Source organism: Heptranchias perlo, chromosome 7 (genome assembly GCF_035084215.1).
Source record: "Heptranchias perlo isolate sHepPer1 chromosome 7, sHepPer1.hap1, whole genome shotgun sequence".
Classification (NCBI taxonomy): Eukaryota; Metazoa; Chordata; class Chondrichthyes; order Hexanchiformes; family Hexanchidae; genus Heptranchias; species Heptranchias perlo.
Window position 1 is genome coordinate 65,022,934 of NC_090331.1, and position 20,307 is coordinate 65,043,240.

The following is a 20,307-nucleotide window of genomic DNA, read 5'->3' on the forward strand; positions in this document are numbered from 1 at the left end:
TATTGGACGTTAATGGACATTTCAGACTTTCCATTGTATGTTGCAAATATCCTGTACCACCACTAATGGAAGGGTTTAAGGTACACAGTGCACAGTTCCTGTACTGCTGAATGCTATTAACACCCACTGGATCAAGCCACTAATGGTACTCAGTAATGGTCAAATTAAAATACTATTAAACCTGCCAAATTGGCGATTGTTTTCCTGTCGGATTGACAATGAAGTTAGAGAAAAACATGAAACTGGAATAGGGCAACTGCTGTTTCACTGCTTTCTACTCTGAGTTTTGAGCCCTTTAAGGAGGTGTTGAGTGTTTGCAAATTATCATCACATAATAAAATAATGTTCATCATCACCTGTTCATACCAATCACTTTTAATGGAATCGAGTTGAACAAATAAATTTCAACTCTTTTGAGAATATTTTTTATTCCCCATTTGAACTCAGATTACTTTTGCAGGACTGGTTTTATTTTGTCCCTCCCTTTTTCTCCTAAAGATGCTGACTCATGCTAGGGTATGGTTTCATAAGGACTATTCACCCTCCTATATCTCAACAAACTCTTCATGTCGTAAGCCTAAACAGTCGGGCTTTCACGGCTGAGCTGGGTCCAGTCCTTATCTGAGATCCGTGCAGAGGCTGTTTCCAGCAGTGGTTACTGCATTGTCATTGGACCTTGGCTGGCTTTTTCCCCTCTATCCCCAGCCCAGAGACACTGAGTCCAATTCTAGTACCCACACTGCCAGGTTTAGTTCCTCATTGGGCAGCAATTTACCAACTCCTATTGGAGCTATATCAAGCAATAGATTATTATCTCTCTGTGGCCAATCTGGGTTAAGGGTTTGGATGAATCTGTCCCTGATACTAGTTTGCTTCAAGAAACTAACAAACTTTTCTCTTCCTTTATTTCTTCAACATAGCAACGGAAGAAATATCTACAGCTCAAGAGTAAGACCATACTTATCCAGTCATATATCAGAGGATGGAAGGTGAGTTATCCTGTAAAGAAGAATAAGTAATTTTCCATCACAGTTGCATTTTTGGCTACATTTTTTCCTACAAAAATCATGTATGATATTTAAGTTTTTATAAAATGTCTGTAAACTTATGAAAAACGAGGAGATCCAGTTGGCTTCTTTGATTTGGTTTAACTTCCTTATTATAAGGCTTTAACAAAAGTGGAGACAGTTGAAAACATAGAAATAGGAGTAGACCATTCAGCCCCTCGAGCCCGTTCCGCCATTCAATGAGATAATGGCTGATCTATGACCTAACTCCGTATACCCAGCTTAGCCCCATATCTCTTTGGTTAACAAAAATCTATCAATCTCAGATTTAAAATTAACAATTGAGCTAGCGTCAACTGCCATTTGCGGAAGAGAGTTCCAAACTTCTACCACCCTTTGCGTGTAGAAGTGTTTCCTAACTTCACTCCTGAAAGTCCTGGCTCTAATTTTTAGGCTATGTCCCCTAGTCCTAGACTCCCCAACCAGTGGAAATAGTTTCTCTCTATCTACCCTGTCAATTCGCTTTAATATCTTGAAAACGTCAATCAAATCACCCCTTAATTTTCTAAATTCCTGGGATTATTACCCTAGTTTGTGTAATCTCTCCTCATAATTTAACCCTTGGAGTCCAGGTATCATTCTAGTAAATCTATACTGCACTTCCTCCAAGGCCTAAGGCGTAGTGCCCAGAACTGAACACAGTACTCCAGGTGTGGTCCAACTCTTATGAGGGACTATTGAATGCTTTCTAGAAGTCCATATAAACAACATCCATTTGTATAGCTGTAACATAACTTCTACCCCCTTGTATTGTAGTCCTCTAGATATATAGGCCATCATTCCATTGGCCCTTTTGATTATTTTCTGTACCTGTCCATGACATTTTAATGATTTACGTACACGGTCCCCTAAGTCTCTTTGGACCTCCACTGTTTCGAGCTTTTCACCATTTAGAAAGTACTCTGATCTATCCTTTTTTGGTCCAAAGTGGATGACTCACACCTGCCTACATTGAAATCCATTTGCCACAGTTTTGCCCATTCACTTAATCTATTAATATCCCTCTGTAATTTTATGCTTCCATCTACACTGCTTGCAATGCTGCCTATCTTTGTGTCATCGGCAAACTTGGATATGTGGCTCTCTATCCCATCATCTAATTCATTAATAAATACAGTGAATAGCTGAAGCCCCAACACAGATCCCTGTTGGATACTACTAGACACATCCTGCCAATTTGAGTACCTGCCCATTATCTCTACTCTCTGTCTCCTGCCGCTCAGCCAATTTCCTAACCAGGTCAATAATTTGCCCTCAATTCCATGAGCTTCAACTTCAGCTAACAGTCTCTTATGAGGAACTATTGAATGCTTTCTAGAAGTCCATATAAACAACATCCATAGGCATCCCCCTGTCCACTACTTTAGTCACCTCTTCAAAAAATTCAATCAGGTTCGTCGGGCTTTACAAATCCATGCCGGCTCTCTCTGATCAGCTGAAAATTTTCAAGGTGTTCAGTCACTCTATCCTTAATTATAGACTCTAGTAATTTCCAGACAGAGAAAACTTCCAAAACCAAAATTACTTACTATTAATGCAAACAAGTTATGGTTTTTGAAGGAGCGAATGTCTTTTGATTACTGCAGTTTCAATGTAACCATAAAGATTGTTTTGCTTGGCACTGGCCTCAGCATGTTGTTTGTGTTCAAACTCATGAAGAGTTTTGGTAAGAGTAGATAGCAAGAAACTGTTTCAGTGGCAGGAGGGACGGTAACCAAAGGACACAGATTTAAGAAAATTGACAAAAGAACCGGGGATGGGAAGATGAGGAGAATTTTTTTTTATGTAGCGAGTTATTATGATCTGGAATGCACTGCCTGAAAGGGTGATGGAAGCAGATTTAATAATAACTTTCAAAAGGAAATTGGATAAATACTTGAAAAGAAAAAATTTGCAGGGCTATGGGGAAGAGTGGAGTGTGGAACTAATTGGATAGTTCTTTCAAAGAGCTGGCACAGGCACGATGGGCCAAATGGCCTCCTTTTGTGCGGTATGATTCTATAAGAGGCATTGTAATATGTTATATAGTGATGTGAGGGGACACTGGTTCATGCAGTGATTATTCCCAGAGTACATTCTGATTTCAGCCAGGCTATCTGATGCACAGAGTTGGAGAATGAATCATTCAGTACCAATTTTGCACACCTTCTAGTAGCTAGCTCTACTGCAGCAGAGAAGCCAGCACTGGTAAAACCTCCTGCCCTTTTGGTGAGGGAAGGCTCACTAGAAATTAACCATCAGTTATCAGATTACCCAACTCCGGTATGTTCCAATGGATTTTCCTCCTCTTTCTACAGTGTGCTCAGAATTTTGTGTAAGCTTCACATATTGTGACATGAACTTTTCAATGTTGCTGCTACAATGTACGATATTGTAATGTTCAGATAGTCTCTTTAGTCCATGTCGCTGTCAAATTATATGTAGAGGTAAATGTATAAAAAGTACTGAATACTGCAGTTTTTATAATTGTGACAGTTGATTTGTATATATGATATCAAAACAATATTGGGGTAAATTTTCATCTTTATTTCTCAGGACACAAAGCTTTGTATGGTGGGTGGGGGGTGGGGGGAGCAGATGCCTGAATTCCTAACATGCACTCCTGGTACTCAAATACCTGCACCAGGAACATTAAAGAAGAAATGTACCCCCATAGTGTAAGTCCCGCTCTCATTGTACACGGCTATTTCCATTATTGACATTAGTTTCATACCAGGTAAAAGGTAAATGAGAAGGTAAAGGCTCGGCTGTTGGCTCTGGTGGGTAGAGCCCCAGACTCTCATTCAGAGGGGCTGAGTTTGAGTTTGTCTTTAAATAGAGTTCCCCTTCAGTCGGTGTACTCTGAGACTGTGAGAACAGAGCTCACTATAGCTCAACAAATAACCACAATGGGGGTGCAGCAGTGATGAGCATCCAAAGGAAGGATTGACAAAGAACAGGAATTTGATTTTATTTTTCTCTTCCTGCCACCCCCCCTCCCCCCGCAGGCTCGCAAGCTTTTGCGAGAACTAAAGCACCAGAAACGTTGTGAGGAGTCGGCTACAACAATTGCGGCCTATTGGCGAGGTACCCAGGTATGAAGATTATTGGTATTCGCTGCTAGTTTAACTTTGATGTATTAAAACCCATTTTATTTCCTGACTTAAAATTGAAGCAACCTTTACTACTTTCATCTCTCTGTGGAGAAAACTCTTTCTTTACCACTCGGTTGTTTGATTTTCATATTTAAAGAAAAAAAATGTTTTCTCTTGGCTTCTGCTAATTTCTCTTATACTGCTTCCATTTTTTTCCCCTGTTACCATCCTCCCCCCGTAATAAATATTCTGGGGGAAAAACGAAAACAAAAATACAGGCCCGAAAGGATCTAAGGCGACTGAAGGAGGCGGCTAGGCGTAAACATGCTATTGCTGTTATTTGGGCTTACTGGCTTGGATATGAGGTATTTCATAACCCCAACCCCAACTCTCATACTCTCAGCAACTCTCATACTTCCCAGTTCCCTCTCCCAAACTCTAACAACTAGCACATTCAATGTCCACTGTAGAGGCATGATGAAACCAGCATTACTCCTTTTCAGAATAGTTAGATTGCAAATGCATTAATCTGCTGCATGCCATTGAATAGTGTAGTATGTAGCTTGTTAACCTGAAAACTGCATCTTTTGGAATGAAGTATAACTGCTTACTTACTAACTACCATTATTATAGAAAGATATGATGTAATGCTGATTGTGAGATGTTGTTGCTGTGTCTAATTGCAATGTTTGGTTTACTTTGTGGCTAACATCATTATTTAAGTTACCGAGCCAGGTAATAGTTTGGTCGACAAATGATTACTGATCTGGTTGTGAAAGACACAGAGAAATGTTGCTTATGTGCAGCCAGTCTACAAACTTTGTTATTAAAGATGATTTGTTATGAAGGTCAGTCTTAGTCGTGAAGCAAATTGGCACCCCCATGCACTCTCCCACAGCAATGAAAGAGTGGACAATGAGTTACTCCTGGCCTCGCTCATGCAAGTCATGGTGCATGTGCACATTGGTAATGTATATGTATGTGTGGGGGGGTGGGCAGGGCCATGCAACCTGCCAGGACAATTGAGGGACTCATGTACCAAGGTTAATATATCTGTGTACAAATGGACACAATTATAACATAGGCCCACAAGCTTGAAGAAAACTCCACTCCTCAATCAAAATCCTTATCTCCTCCAAGTTAAATGCCATTGCATGTTCCCATGTCTTAATAGTCCATTATATTCAAAACCTGTGCATGATGTTGATTTTGCCATTCAGGGTTGATGTCAGGAAGCACTTCTTCACACAAAGAGTAGTGGAAATCTGAAACTCTCTCAAAAAGCTGCTGACACTAGGTCAATTAAAAATTTCAAAATTGAGATTGATAGATTTTTGTGATGTAAGGGCATTAAAGGATATGGAGCAAAGGCAGGTAAATGGAGTTAAGGTACAGATCAGGTTTGAGGGGCTGAATGGCCTACTCTGTTCCTATGTTCCTATTATGTACCGGCTCCTGATGTGGACAGGAAAGGCAAACTCTTCCAGTTTTATCGGGTAACTTGGCTCGAATTTTATTGTCCATGTTGATTAAAGAGGTGAGTCGGCAGATGGAGCAGGAGAGGGGATCCTTTATCGTTGAGACTGAAGTGCCAAACTGAATCATTTCCAGAAGCGTCCCCATTTCCCAGAGTTTATTTAATATGAAATATTAGGGATACTTCTTTGGTTGGAGCCATGTAGAGTTCTGAGATTAGGGTCTTTGTCTGGTCTTTGACAGAAAGCAACATTTCTAGAACTACACATAAACTTTTGGGATCTCCTTGGCTGTTGAATGACAGGGATTGAAGAGTCACCACCTGTTTCAGAATCTGATGTTAACTGACATGACCATTTCTCACTGTGCTACAATCTCCGTCTAAACTGGAATATTGAGAACTTCACCCACTCTTTGAGTGGGATATTTTGCTGCATTCACATCTTGGCCATGTTAGAAGTATTTGGCAGAGGATTTTCCCAACTTGTCTCTTTTCTCCAGATTGGACATCTTCTCCTCTTTTGGGCCGATCTGCAGCTGATGATAAAGCATTTGAACATTTGCTGAATACTTTGATAATCTATCCAGTATCGAGTCCAATATCACACTAAAGTCACCACCATTTTTTACTCCATGTCCTTCTCATTAGAAGATGACCAATGCTCAGCTTGATCCAGATTAATAAGAATTTATTAAAAACTGGGAGATATACTCTTAGCTTGAATAACAACAACAGCTTGCATTTATATAGCACCTTTAATGTAGTAAAAAGCCCCAAGGCGCTTCACAGGAGTTATATCGAACAAAATTTGACAATGAGCCACATAAGGAGATATTAGGATAGGCGACCAAAAGCTTGATCAGAGAGGTATGTTTTAAGGAGGGTATTAAAGGAGGAGAGAGAGAGAGGTTTAGGGAGGGAATTGCAGGGCTTAGGGCCTAGGCAGCTGACGGCATGGCCACCAATAGTGGATTGATTAAAATCGGGGATGCGCAAGAGGCCAGAATTGGAGGAGTGCAGAGATCTTGGAGGGTTGTAGGGCTGGAGGAGTTCCCAGAGATAGGGAGCCGCTAGGACATGGAGGGATTTGAAAACAAGGATGAGAATTTTGAAATCGAGGTGCTGCCGGACCGGGAGCAAATGTAGGGCAGCGAGTACAGGGGTATCAGTTGGTATCCTAGGTGTGACTCCCTGGGTACTAAAGAGCTTTTGGTGTTTTTTTCCTTCTTAGTATTATGGCCCTTCTGTTCTTGCAGTTATCAGTTGTTGCAAAAATACTCCCACCATCTTGAAAGCTCTTGCGCTTCAATAATCTGAATGCAGTCTCCTGCTCAATATTATTGTCTTGCCACATTTTCCTCTTACTCTTCCCTCCTAGCACACTGTATCAGACTGCATTGTTATGGATGCAACCCCAGTAAAATTTTTAATTTGCCTAAAGGATAATCAATTAGATACATTTGTTGCTAATGAGCTGCTGTTATTCTATATCTTACATCTGCATGCACTTCTATTATAAATTGCCATGTTCGCATTTATAATGGAAACAGTCTATGTAAACTTGTCACACTGTAATTAGACCTCATGCTTAATGATGATCCTGGAGTGCCTGAGTTCAGCCTGTACTGCAGGGAAACTCTAATTTCTAACCAAATCTACTTCTCTGCTTCTAAATTTGGCTTATTATTTATAGTGAAATAGCAAGACATATTATCAAATCAAAGTATATAAAAGTAAGGACAGAATGACTTTAAAAAGGGGATTGAATTATGTCTTTGCATCCTGGTTTAATTATCCCTGTGTCAACTGAGCACTACACTTGGACCTTCCTTCCTGTGTGCTATGCCGTGGGAAATCGACTAGTGTAATAAACATCATTGATGACACGTTTAATAATTTGAAATATATTGTTGCATGTAGTGGGATTTAGCGAAGCTGTGGCACTTCCCTTGAATTAGGGAGAAAAAATCAAGTTATTGAACTATCAATATTTCAAATGTACATATTGTTCAGTTTAACACCCCTCCCCCTTTAAAATCTACATCCTAATTGGTGTTTGTGTACAAGAGTCGATAGCCTTATTAGCAACAGTATAAAAACTGGACTGTTAATCCTAAATTCCTGCAGAAACTGAGTGAAACCGACAAGGGTGATGTATCCGTGACTACAGTCAGAATTCACATGTCTACATTTCTTTGGAGGCTTTTAAGGAATCCCAGGAATTATTGTTAGTGTTGTGTAATGACTGAATTAATGTGAAACAGATTTGTTTTCCTTGAGTATCGGGATGGTGATAGCTGGATTGAGGAGGAAGTTGTTTAAGTTTTCTACATGTCTAACTCCTCCATTCATATTAGTTAATAGCTGGTGATAAAACTATCCATTAACAATTTGTACAGTTTTTAAAATAAAATCTTAGCAACATTTATGGTGGGAGAAATAATTCTTATTGCAGTATGCAAATGTTGGTTCAACTTTTTTAAGTCTTCAATCCAGATATCTACAAGTTAAGTAACTGTTCTGAATCTTCACCAGTTCTGATTCACATACATTTCATATCAGTGAATTCCTTTCAGAAAATAAAGCTATTATTTTCCTCTGTGTGCTATTTTAAACAAAATACTAGTTGGGAACACTACTTTATGGTTATGTCTACTTTTTTGTTAAAAAGACTGAACAGAGGAAGATATACTCTGAGGATCCATCAGGCTAGAAAAGTATTAGCCTCATATATTAGAAAGGTGAATAATACATTTCAGGATTGGTTTTAACATGGATTTTTTTCAATTAACACACACCTGGATTCAGAAAGATGTGTAGCTGGAGATTGGTACCTGGTTATACTCTTGGGAAAAGCAAAGCAAATTGGCATTTCCCTTGTGTCCAGAAGCCTAAGACCATCTCGGGTTGTTTTTTGAAAATAGCACTGTCACCCAGCTACACACAAAGGTAAAACACTAAAGTTATGTGAGCGCTCGGAGTTATTTATCTCCCACAGTGCTGTTTTTCACTATTATAAAGTTTTATTAATCAATCTACTATACATTAAAAGTGGTGGTAGGTCTGTGGAATTTGCTGCCCCAGGAAGCTGTGGAAGCTACATCATTAAATAAATTTAAAACAGAAATAGACAGTTTCCTAGAAGTAAAGGGAATTAGGGGTTATGGGGAGCGGGCAGGAAATTGGACATGAATTTAGATTTGAGGTTAGGACCAGATCAGCCATGATCTTATTGAATGGTGGAGCAGGCTCGAGGGGCCGATTGGCCTACTCCTGCTCCTATTTCTTATGTTCTTATGGTGAATGGCCTCAAGGTGCCAATGGCACTGCACCTGTAGGTGGCACTGTGATGTACCATTATGTGACTAATTGATCACAATGGGGCAGCACCTAACGACACATGACAGCCCCTCGCACCAGTCTCAAAATTCCCAATCTAGTCCTTTAGCATAAAAATCACCTTCCTGGCCCACAAGATATGTTCAATTGAGCAAAACCAAATTGTAAGATACATAAACAGTAAGAAAACATTTGCTGTCGCAACTGGTGGAAACGGAGATCATCAAAGTGAAGCTGCAAAACTCAGTCGTTGGCCCAAGTGAGAAATGTTATAAGCAGTCCCACCTGGAGAGGATAAAAGAGCGATTGAAAGAATGAAATCTGCAAGGAAAAATCTTACTGCTGTTAAATGGATTGCACAATCTAGCACCCAAAGGAAATAACAGCCCGAACAAATGAATGAGAAAGCTATCTGCACTGTTCTCAATTACCCTCCCAATCGAGCCCCAATCTCCCTCCCACCCCCCCCCCCAACCCAAATGAGCAGAAATCCTTTTCATCCCCATCCCTCAGAGCTCAGTTCACCACCCACTCTCTTGGCCTGCCAAGCAGAGATTGGCACAGGTAAATTTCCCCTTAACCCTCTCTATTGTAAGGAGAACAATCCCAGCTTGTCTAGTCTGAGCGAAGTCTAGCTTCTCTAGTAACTGAAGTCCCTCATCCTGGTACCATTCTAGTAAATCTCCTCTGCACCCTCACCAAGACCTTGACATCCTTCCTAAAGTGTGGTCCCCAGAATTGTATAATAATAATATATACAATTTAACAACCAACTAGTGAGTATTCTCCCCAGAAGAGGTAAACGGGTCTCTTTGGGGTTGAAGTGACTCCAAAATGACACATCTGGCAATGGTGTTTTGAAACTAAGCCAACCCTCTGTTGCAGATTTGATTATCCAAAACCCGAATCAAGCAGGTCCACAATACTCCCAAATACTGTTGATGATCTGCCAGTCAGTCTGCCAAATAGATTGGTCCTAGGTGGATAAGCAGCAGGAGGCTTACCAATACTCAGGTAGGCTGCGTGGTTTTAGCTAGTTAAACTCCAGCAGTATCCCTGTGCACACTTGGGGGATGCTAAGCTTCTGTGTATAACCTCTCTGGACTTTGGTAAATGGTGTACCTCTCTACAAGGAGAGGGTGGGCACTTTAATTAGGCAAACTGAAACTCTACGTGTTACATTTCTCAGAAGCTTGGTTTAGACACTCTTAAACTTGGTAACATGTTTCCACACATGTTAGACTTCTGACTGACCAAAAATAAAATATACATACATACACACATCTAGTTACTGTGGTGAAATTGAGTAGTAGTGTACCATTAGAAATCGAGCTTTACCTAGAGATGTTTAATAAGTATTGTCTGCAGCATCTGTTGACTATTCTACAGCAAGACTCTATTAGAGTACAGGTGACTTGTTCTAGGTTTTCTGAAATACCTTCATAGTTTGATTGCTGTTTAAAAAGCTGAGATATATTTTGTGTATTGACATTTGTACCCGATCATGTGGCCTGCTTTCCCAATTTTGATCCATTTTCTTTCAATGCTTTTTGGGTGCATCCTTCTCTGTTTACCTGCCTCTCTCTTATATCTACCAATCTGTCTCTTCATTCGTTATGTGCAACCTTCTAGGCACGGAGAGAATTGAAACGCCTGAAGGAGGAGGCCAGGCGTAAACATGCGGTTGCTGTCATTTGGGCTTACTGGCTTGGACTGAAGGTACTTCTCTACTCAACCTCCCCCTAAAATCCATCCAAATGGAAACTACATTAATCACTAGCACCTGATCGTTCCATAACACTACTAACCTAGACCACTCCCACTTGGTCATAGAACTGGATATCAGTTAACAAAAATTTAATATTTAAATATGTTGGCATGTTTGCTTTGTCTGCACATCTAACTGAAACAAGCAAGGTATTATTTGAAGTAAATTTGCTACTTTAATGAAGTATTTATCAGCGATTTTTACATATTTTGTCACAATTGGAGTTTATTCAAGTCAACTACTCAAACCTGGGTGAACAGTTACTATTTGACTCGTTAATAAAATAAAATCTATCCATGGCTGTTGTCTCTCACAGCACTCACTGCGTTATTTTTACTACATCAGAGTTACACAGCCAGGGCTTCTGTGACCAACTTGCATATATAGCTACACGCATAAGTAGGAGATTTTGTAAAAAATCTAACTCCCCAGCAATTGCTGCTTTCTTCCAGTTTCATGTTTAGCTATTCAGTGACAGCCTTAACTGCAATCTTATTTGCGGCAAGCTGCAGGAGTTACGAATAGAAGTATTTTCTTTTACATTTCAGCACAACATCTGCACTGAGTACCTAGATTCCATGACTGCTTTATCTATTCCTGCTAGTACTTTTAGAGGGATAGCTGTAGCTTGCTGTTGGCCTTAGCTGATGGCTAGATTGATCAAGTGCTACAACCATGATTTTGGTAAAGGTTTCTTCAGCATCTATCATCTGACTAAAAACCATGGAGGAGGTTGGTGCGTAGTTATAAGTTGTGACACTGGCTCGAGATGCTGTTGAGCTCAATAGAAAGAATACTGCCATTTTAGCAAAGCTCCTGCCACTTTGATCCTTTTGTCTTTCGGAATGCTAGGGTTGCAAGTAATGTCCCTTGTAAATATTTGCAACATAATTACCAGTGCTGCCAATTCAAAAGGCTCTGCGGCAAGTTTTTAAATATCAGGTGGCAGTTAATGTAACTTATACATGTCCAGACTTACCTTCTAAGATTAATTGTTAACATCAATTGGATCGATGGTACACATAATATGACCCGGGGGCCATCTGCAGCTTGTTTTCCCTTCACCTGTGACCTTTGGCAGACTTGCTGTTCCACGTGCCCCTCGGCCTCTATTCATGGCCTTGCCCAGCTGTGGGATGGTCACCAAGCCGGATTTAGTGCTATCCCTTCTCCTTTTGTTGCTCTCAAGCAAATCAAAAAGGCTGGGGAAGGCCATTGGGAGGTAATGTTAGCAACCATTGAGCACATGAAAGGATTCTATTAAGATCAAACTATTGGTATCTGATTCCACTGTTCCCTTGCTCTTCCTGTGGGGAAGTGTGCAGCCTCCACATGGCAACTACCCACAGTGAGATCATTAAAATGAGGAGCTCGCAGTGTGGGAATCACAGACTTAAACCCACATCCCATAACTCTGTGCCTCAGTGTGCTGCAACATTCCCAAGTGATCCTTAAGTGAGACGTTGGATGGGATTGTGACTCTCGATTAGGCTTATCATTGGAAATTGATGCAAATTCACAGGTAGGCTGGACACCTCATCAGATTGATTGTTTTGTTATTATTTTTTTTTCTCTTTTCTGAAATTAAACTTGACGTTTAAAGCACCCATAGAAATAATGGCAGTAAGGAGGTTAAATCTATATGCTGATTAAAAAACCTTTTTGTACGTAGCAGGTGGTCCAATAGCAAGATGCTCGAAATAATATAATGCTTAGAGGGACTGGTGGAGTCTCACTGAGTATCTCAAAATCCTTTGAAATAGTATTTACGCTTGCAATGGAACAATATCTCTTAAAGAGAGGTGCATTGTTACAAAGTAAAGCCACATGAACTTAACAATGAAGTCTATATTCATGAATATGGCTGAGGGAAAAATAGGATTATAAAATTTAATTGTGGAACAAAAATGCAGGACCAAGTATGGATTAAATTTCATTGCACAGAGTCTTGTTAGAATCCAAGGGTTGCATGGCTGGGCATGGGGATGAAGGCTTCCCAGCCAACCTGTAAAAACCCCATCCTTCATAGACCCCAAGAAAAGGACAACCGAGGTCAAGGAATACCCAATAATGACAGCCTGGACAGAGGTCTGCGTCTCCCTGAAAATCCCTCAAGGCCGATTACTCCTTTCCTCAATCTGATATAATAGAGGACTCCCAGAGGCACTTTCATGGTGGGATCTGAACCTGGCATGCCAAAGACCTGTCAAGACTAGGTCATCTCCTTGACTGATTATGCCCTTTCAACAACTGGGAGACAAATACCACCCCACCCAACGTGACCTATGCTCCTACCTCTAAATTATATATCTCCTTCAGGACCCAGCCACGCACAATACTACAGAGGGAGCTGACCACTCTCCCGCCCCCAAACTATGCCTACACTCCTTGACAAATCCCTGCAAACACATCTCCACTCTCTGTACCATCACTGATTTTCAAATTAAAAGACAACACAAAGTGAGACCAATGACCAGCAAATAAGAGGAAGAATGGGGAAAAGTTTGGAAGCAATCCCTCACAACCACCACCTGCAGTAGAATGTGGGGGGGCCAGCACAGTGTAATACATCAAGCTCACCACATCCCACATGTGTCCATGAATTCCACCTCTCCCTGGGAGTATGAATGCTGGATGGGTTGTGACCACTGCTGTGCCCCTATCCCTTCATTCAACCTTCCTGGGCAACACTCATAAAGGCCATAGAGAAGATAATATGCTTCCTGTGGTTCCAACCCTATGTGAAATTGGTATTCCTAGCTGCAAGGTGATGCATTCCCGAAATACGGCACAAAACTTCCCACTACAGACAGACATTTGGATGAAACATCTGTGGGATGTATCCCAATCAGACTCCTCCTAGAAATTAGGAAAGACTAGGCAGTCTGGAGCTCATTCATGGAAGCCCACACAACCCAAACGCACCTCACATAAACACAGAATATCCCTCAAGAAAGTAAAGGGGACAGCATTTTAGTACGCCACAGAAGACTGGGTGCAAACCCTACAAGGTCTGCCATCAAAGCTGTAAGGTCCTTGACACTTCCCACCTCTGACCTTATGGAATGTCCTCAAATCATCCTGACCCTAAACAGGATGTGTTTAAAACCCTTACATTTATATTATAAAAAACAGAACAACTCTCCTTTCAGCTGCTATGAGTAAAGGTACCTGTCTGTGAGCCCATTTTTTGAAAAAGTTCTGAAAACTAGTATAACTAACCTGCTGTTGATTCCTAATCCATTGCTTCCATTTCCATTTGCAGATTATGTGCATGTTTGCATTTATCAAAGCTTTTGTTGGCAGGTTCTATTGCTTGATTTATATTGTTTGCTTGTGTCTTAAGGTATATTATCTTTGTCAAATTAAATTGATTTGCAGATTCCTAAATGTTATCTTAGTGTGATTTCTGATTTCAAATTCTTAAAGGTTTCTGACAATTGTAGATTCCATACAGAAAATGTTCTCGATTGTACAGTTGTGATGGCCGTTCCAACAAAGCAATTGAAAAGTGACCTGTGTTAAACGTCTGCTGCTTACTTCTTGTTTTTCCTCAGGTTCGCAGGGAATATAGAAAATTCTTCCGTGCAAACGCAGGCAGGAAGATCTATGAATTTACCATTCAAAGAATTGTAAGTTGATAGAAATTTGCTTCTCCGATTGCTGTACAATTTAGAATGAGTTTGAAATTGAACGCTTTTGATGTAGTGTACATGGATTTTAGCAAGGCTTTTGACAAGGTTCCACATGGCAGACAGATCAAAAAAGTAAAAGCCCATGGGATCCAAGGGAAAGTGGCTAGTTGGATCCAAAATTGGCTCAGTGGCAGGAAGCAAAGGTTGATAGGTGTTTTTGCAACTGGAAGGCTGTTTCCATTAGGGTTCCGCAAGGCTCAGTACTAGGTCCCTTGCTTTTTGTGATATATATTAATGATTTGGACTTGAACATGGGGGGCTTGATCAAGCAGTTTGCAGAAGTTACAAAAATTGGCCACGTGGTTGATAGTGAGGAGGAAAGCTGTAGACTGCAGGAAGATATCAATGGACTAGTCAGGTGGGCAGAAAAGTGGCAAATGGAATTCAATCCGGAGAAGTGTGAGGTAATGCATTTGGGGATGGCAAACAAGGGGAGTACACAATAAACAGGAGGATACTGAGAGGTGTAGAGGAACAAAGGGACCTTGGTGTGCATGTCCACAGATCCCTGAAGATAGCAGGATAGGTAGATAAGGTGTTAAAAAGGCATACGGGATACTTTCCTTTATTAGCCAAGACATAGAATATAAGAGCAGGGAGGTTATGCTGGAACTGTATAAAACATTGGTTAGGCCACAGTTTGAGTACTGCATACAGTTCTGGTTGCCACATTACAGGAAAGATGTGATTGCACTGGAGAAGGTACAAAGGAGATTTACGAGGATGTTGCCAGGGCTGGAGAATTTTAGCTATGAGAAAAGATAGGATAGGCTGGGGATGTTTTCTTTGGAACAAAAGAGACTGAGGGGAGATTTAATTGAGGTATATAAAATTATGACGGGACTAGATAGAGTGGATAGAGAGGACCTATTTCCCTTAGCAGAGGAGTCAGTGACCAGGGGGCATAGATTTTAAAGTAATTGGTAGAAGGATTAGAGGGGAGCTGAGGAGAAATTTTTTCACCCAGTGGGTAGTGGGAGTCTGGAACTCGTTGCCTGAAAGGGTGGTAGATGCAGAAACCCTCAACTCATTTAAAAAGTACTTGGATGTGCACTTGAAGTGCCGAAACCTACAGAGCTACGGACCAAGTGCTGGAAAGTGGGATTAAACTGGATAGCTCTTTTTCGGCCGGCACGGACACGATGGGCCAAATGGCCTCCTTCTGTGCCGTAACTTTCTACGATTCTAAATCTCACTGATGGCTTCCAGTGCATGGTAAACACATGCCATGATAAATGCAATGCCCAATACCTTTCATGGACAATAGATAACCATGGATCTAAACGTTATTTTAAATTTACCATCTAGAGTTTAAAGCCAATCTGATCAATTGGATTAAGTAAATGTTAACTATACAGTTATAAGAGATAATCAAACATTGGCTCGGGGGTATCGACAGACACGGACATGCTACTAAAGGCTGTTCTTAATATGATTAAAATGCTTCAGGTGCCAAAGCTATAATTCTCAGTGCCAGACAGGATCTTATGGTACTCTGAAAATGAAAATGAAAAAAAGCTTTATTCCAGCCAAGCATATTCAACCAAAAATGTGGTCGCCTCTTAATTAAGTAAGAAAAAATTTAAGTAAAAACAATAATCTTGGAGTGTATTAGACAACAGCACATTCTCAATATCTAATAAGGTGTTCAGATACAAAGATTGACTTTAAAGTGCAGTGATTGTTGTTATTTAGGCCATGCGTATCCAAGAGGAGGTCCATGGGCCAAATGAGGCCCACAAAGCCTCTACCACTTCCTTTCTTCTTTGCCCACATGCGCATAAATCTAATTTCAACTTCAGCTATTATCTGGAAGACTCGAAAAGGCTGCTCCCTGATTAGTTGATTTTGACCAATCAGGAATCAGCCTTTACTGAACCCGCAGGCCCAGGGACTTTAAGAGCTGAAGCTTCCAAGTTTTCAAGCTTTGAAGTAGGGGGAAAATTGGGAGAGAGGGAAAGAAGGGCAGGAGAACCCATTTGTTCCTCCAGTCACAATATTGTAGAAGATTGGAACTCCAGCCACAGCTGTTCAACACTGTGGATGATGGACTCACCCAACTTCATCTGAGCCACTCCCTCTTAGTCCAGTTTTTTTTCTCTGCTGCCTTTAAATGTGTCTACCATTTCCAGCTCCAGTGCTGGTGTGTGGGCAAAGTACTGTAGTGCTGGCACATAGATTTTTTTTTCTTTTACTTGTTTTCTGTTTTAGAACTGGTACAAACGGTATTCGAAAGGGCCATGTTCTTGGAGAAAATGGTTACTAATCTTGATTCACTTTGTGAATCGGCACTGACTGTAATGCACTGTTTTTGTTTTGTCCCAGATGCAGAAGTATTTCTTGGAACTGAAGAAGAAGCTGCCTTCACTGTCCCCAACAGAGAGGACCTGGCCAGCAAGGCCGTACCTTTTCCTGGACGATACACACACCGAGCTGAAGAGGATCTTCCATCTGTGGAGGGTAGAAAACAAGATTAGATTTTGTCAGAAATTAATAATTAAATACAGGATCACTGGTTCCCATTTCCCCCCTCCCATTCCCCATTCCCTCCCCTAATACCCCATTCCCTCCCTCCTCATTCCCCATTCCCTCCCTCCTCATTCCCCATTCCTTCCCTCCCCATTCCTTCCCTCCCCATTCCTTCCCTCCCCATTCCTTCCCTCCCCATTCCTTCCCTCCCCATTCCTTCCCTCCCCATTCCTTCCCTCCCCATTCCTTCCCTCCCCATTCCTTCCCTCCCCATTCCTTCCCTCCCCATTCCTTCCCTCCCCATTCCTTCCCTCCCCATTCCCCCCTCCCCATTCCCCCCTCCCCATTCCCTCCATCCCCCATTTCCTGCTTCCTCATGCCCTCCCCATTCCCTCCCTCCCATTTCCCCATTCCTTCCCTCCCTCACTTGCTCCTCATTCCCCATTCCCTCTCCCCCTTCCCCATATAGCGAGTTTCTAATCTTAGAACTGTTCTCACAGGTGAGGTTCAGAGACAAACATTTCTCTCAAGTGGTGAGTAAATCACCAAATGGCGACTGGAGGGACAACCTTGCTGAGGCTGGTGGCATTTTATCCACTTCATTGGCCAGGGAATGATAGATGGGACACCATATTTAGTTTGAGCATCCCTGAGCTAGGAAAAAGGAAATGTAGTTAAGATTCCTGCTCCTAATTGCTAGTCGGATTGGCTGTGATACCCATCTCCTCTCCCACTCATTGGCCAGGATTTTGACCCGGGGTTGGTGGGGGGGTCGAATCGCAGACAGGAAACCCGGAAGTATGGGTTTCCCGGACGTCCTTACGATTTTGACGTAAGGACGTCTTTTATTTTTTTTGTTGTTGGTTTGCTGGCTGGCCTGATTGACAGGCTGGCCTCAGTCGAACTGGAACAGAGCAATGAAGAGGACGTGAAAAGGTAAATCTTAAATTGTATGGATTTGGGGAGGGGGGAGGGGAGGCATGGGTGGGCACAGGGGCACCGATGGGCACCTGGGGGCATTGGTGGGCATGGGGGTCACGGGGGGGGTCAGTCATCGGTGGGGGGGGAGAGGTGTGTCATCGGAGGAGTCATGGGGGGATGGATCGGGGGTCAGGCGGTGGGGGGGTCGTGATCGGGGGTCATCATTGGGGGGGGATCAGAAATTGGGGGTGGAGGGTGATGCGTGATCATGGCGGGGGGTGCTGTGATTGTTGGGGGGGTCGCTGCATGTAGGCTTGTTGGGCCTGGGGGAAGCACTCCTGCTCCTCCGGGCCCACAAGCTGTTCCAGAAAGGCACTTACCTGCTGATCCGGGCCTTCTCGCCTCCTCTCTCGTGGCGTGACGGAGAAGACCCAGTTATCCCGGCCCCCAGGGGTTGCAATCACAAAACCTTTCAAAAAGGAGGCCCGCAGCCTTCTTGAAAGGTTTTAGTGACCAACCCGCGTCCTGGAAGCGGCTTGGTCGCTCGTCCTTGTCCCGCCCTGATGAAAACCGGAAATGGGCGAGTTGGGGGCGGGTCTGAAATTGTTGCAATTTTCAATGCCCCCCCGCCCCCAACCCACCCGCTTTTCACAGTTAAAATTCTGCTCATTATTTCCAATAATCAGCTGGACTGAGTGTCCCATTTTGGGGCTGGGTGGATTTATCTAATCCTATAGAAAGTTCCATGGAATAGTGCTATTGTAAGACATTGTACAGAATGCCTTAAGAAATTACAGAAAGGAAAGCAAAAATTGTAAAGTTAAATGCAAGTCATTTCACCTTGGTGATTTTAAGTCGAGTCACTTTTCTGTGTAGCTGAAACAACAAATTCTGTGAGCAATGTTTTTTAAGGGTGAACAATTCACCTTTATGTATTTGTAACAAATGTTACAGTACTATTCAGCTCGAAAGAGCCATTAGCTGAGGATGAAATAACACGAGTTCACATGATTTGTTGGACAACTTAAAACCTGGAGTGCATTGCTTGCTCTTGGCTCAAAGTATTATGTCGTTAAAAGAAAAAGGAGAATTTTTTAAAAATTTATAACCGACCGTTGTGCTCTGCTTGCAGTGCAAGAAGTACAGGGATCAGTTCACAGAACAAAAGAGAGCTATTTTTGAAGAGAAGCTCGAGGCAAGCGAGCTGTTCAAGGATAAAAAAGCTTTGTACACCAACAGGTAAAAGCTGATGTCAGCCATAGTGTTAGATACATTGTGGAGTGTCCTTAATACACACAATGCTTTAAAACTGAAAATATAGTTGTTTATATCCTGGTACTGATGACACCTTTCAATGCACTGCGCCTAGAGATCCCTATTTCTGTTGTGTGACTAATGCAATCTTTTTAATCTCCTTTACCATCTGCTAATGATACACAAGTTTTTTTTTCCAAGAAAAGGTAATGGTTAACTCACAGTAATGATCATGTACAGAGAATTCTTTGAAATTGTATAGTCTTCCTCTGTCAGGTATATCTTGTGTGAGGTATTGAGAAAGAGTGATGGTGATTGCACAGAAGTACAGACCATATATGAAATGCAGGACAAGGAACACAAGTGTAAAAATAAGTGACCATCAGGTTTGGCTCTTTGATATTGGTAGTCTGATTTTGGTGAATGATTATCCGAGTACATTCACAACAAAAAGCAATGGGAATGATTTCCAAAAGTATTTGGACTTTGCAAGGTCAAATATGACTTCCAGGCCCTGACATTCTGAGAGTCCTGCTCCCCATTTGGTATTAGCCCCATTTACTTAAAGGGGTTATTGACAGCATTTCCTGGGCATCGGAGGGGTTGGCTGTTTTGGTTGAAGAATTACTTTTTTTTAAGAAGAAAATAGGATTTGTTTTAAGTCTTTGTGCCAGCAGGGCTGTCAGAAATTGACACAAGTTTACCCTGCTTTTATATATTGAAATACAGGAGTGAACGACTGATCAATCTATGGAACAGGCTCCCAAGGGAGACGGAGGATGCAGTTAGTATTGATTAATTCAAATCCAAATCAGATAGATTTCTTTAAGAAAATAATATTTTGGGATACAGTATATGAGTAATTTGAGACATTGAAACTACAGCACAGAAACAGGCCATTCGGCCCAACTGGTCTATGGCAGCATTTATGCTGCACACAAGTTATGACCTATGGTAAGTGTAGCCTGCTTGGGAAGAACAGGTGACTTTGAACCCATGGTTCCCAAAATTTTACACCACTGGAGTTTTCCTTGCCTCATGTCTGGGTCTAGACTAATTGATAAGCGATTGATTGCTATGATTAGTCAACAACTCCATTACCGTTGTATCATGTGACTACCAGGATGATAGAAGGTCCACGAGATGTACCGTGGTCTTTTTTCATTTAGCAATTCCAATGTTCCTAGAAACAGTGGATTGACAAATGGATATTTTTGGTTCTGGGATTGGGCTGCTTGTCCAC

At 41.7% G+C, this 20,307-nt stretch overlaps 1 protein-coding gene across 4 annotated transcripts in view; it reads left to right on the top strand.

Annotated features, from left to right (window-relative positions):
- Positions 1-20,307, top strand: part of myo1b (myosin IB) — a 240,566-nt gene that overhangs the window by 204,739 nt on the left and 15,520 nt on the right. For 2 of the 4 annotated variants that reach the window (XM_067987755.1, XM_067987758.1), the window contains 7 exons: positions 921-989; positions 4,055-4,141; positions 4,420-4,506; positions 10,590-10,676; positions 14,283-14,357; positions 16,746-16,880; positions 18,943-19,049. In XM_067987755.1, the coding sequence (XP_067843856.1) occupies positions 921-989; positions 4,055-4,141; positions 4,420-4,506; positions 10,590-10,676; positions 14,283-14,357; positions 16,746-16,880; positions 18,943-19,049 (647 nt within the window). The remainder of the gene's footprint in view (positions 1-920; positions 990-4,054; positions 4,142-4,419; positions 4,507-10,589; positions 10,677-14,282; positions 14,358-16,745; positions 16,881-18,942; positions 19,050-20,307) is intronic. The other 2 variants (XM_067987756.1, XM_067987757.1) reach the window with 2 other exon arrangements.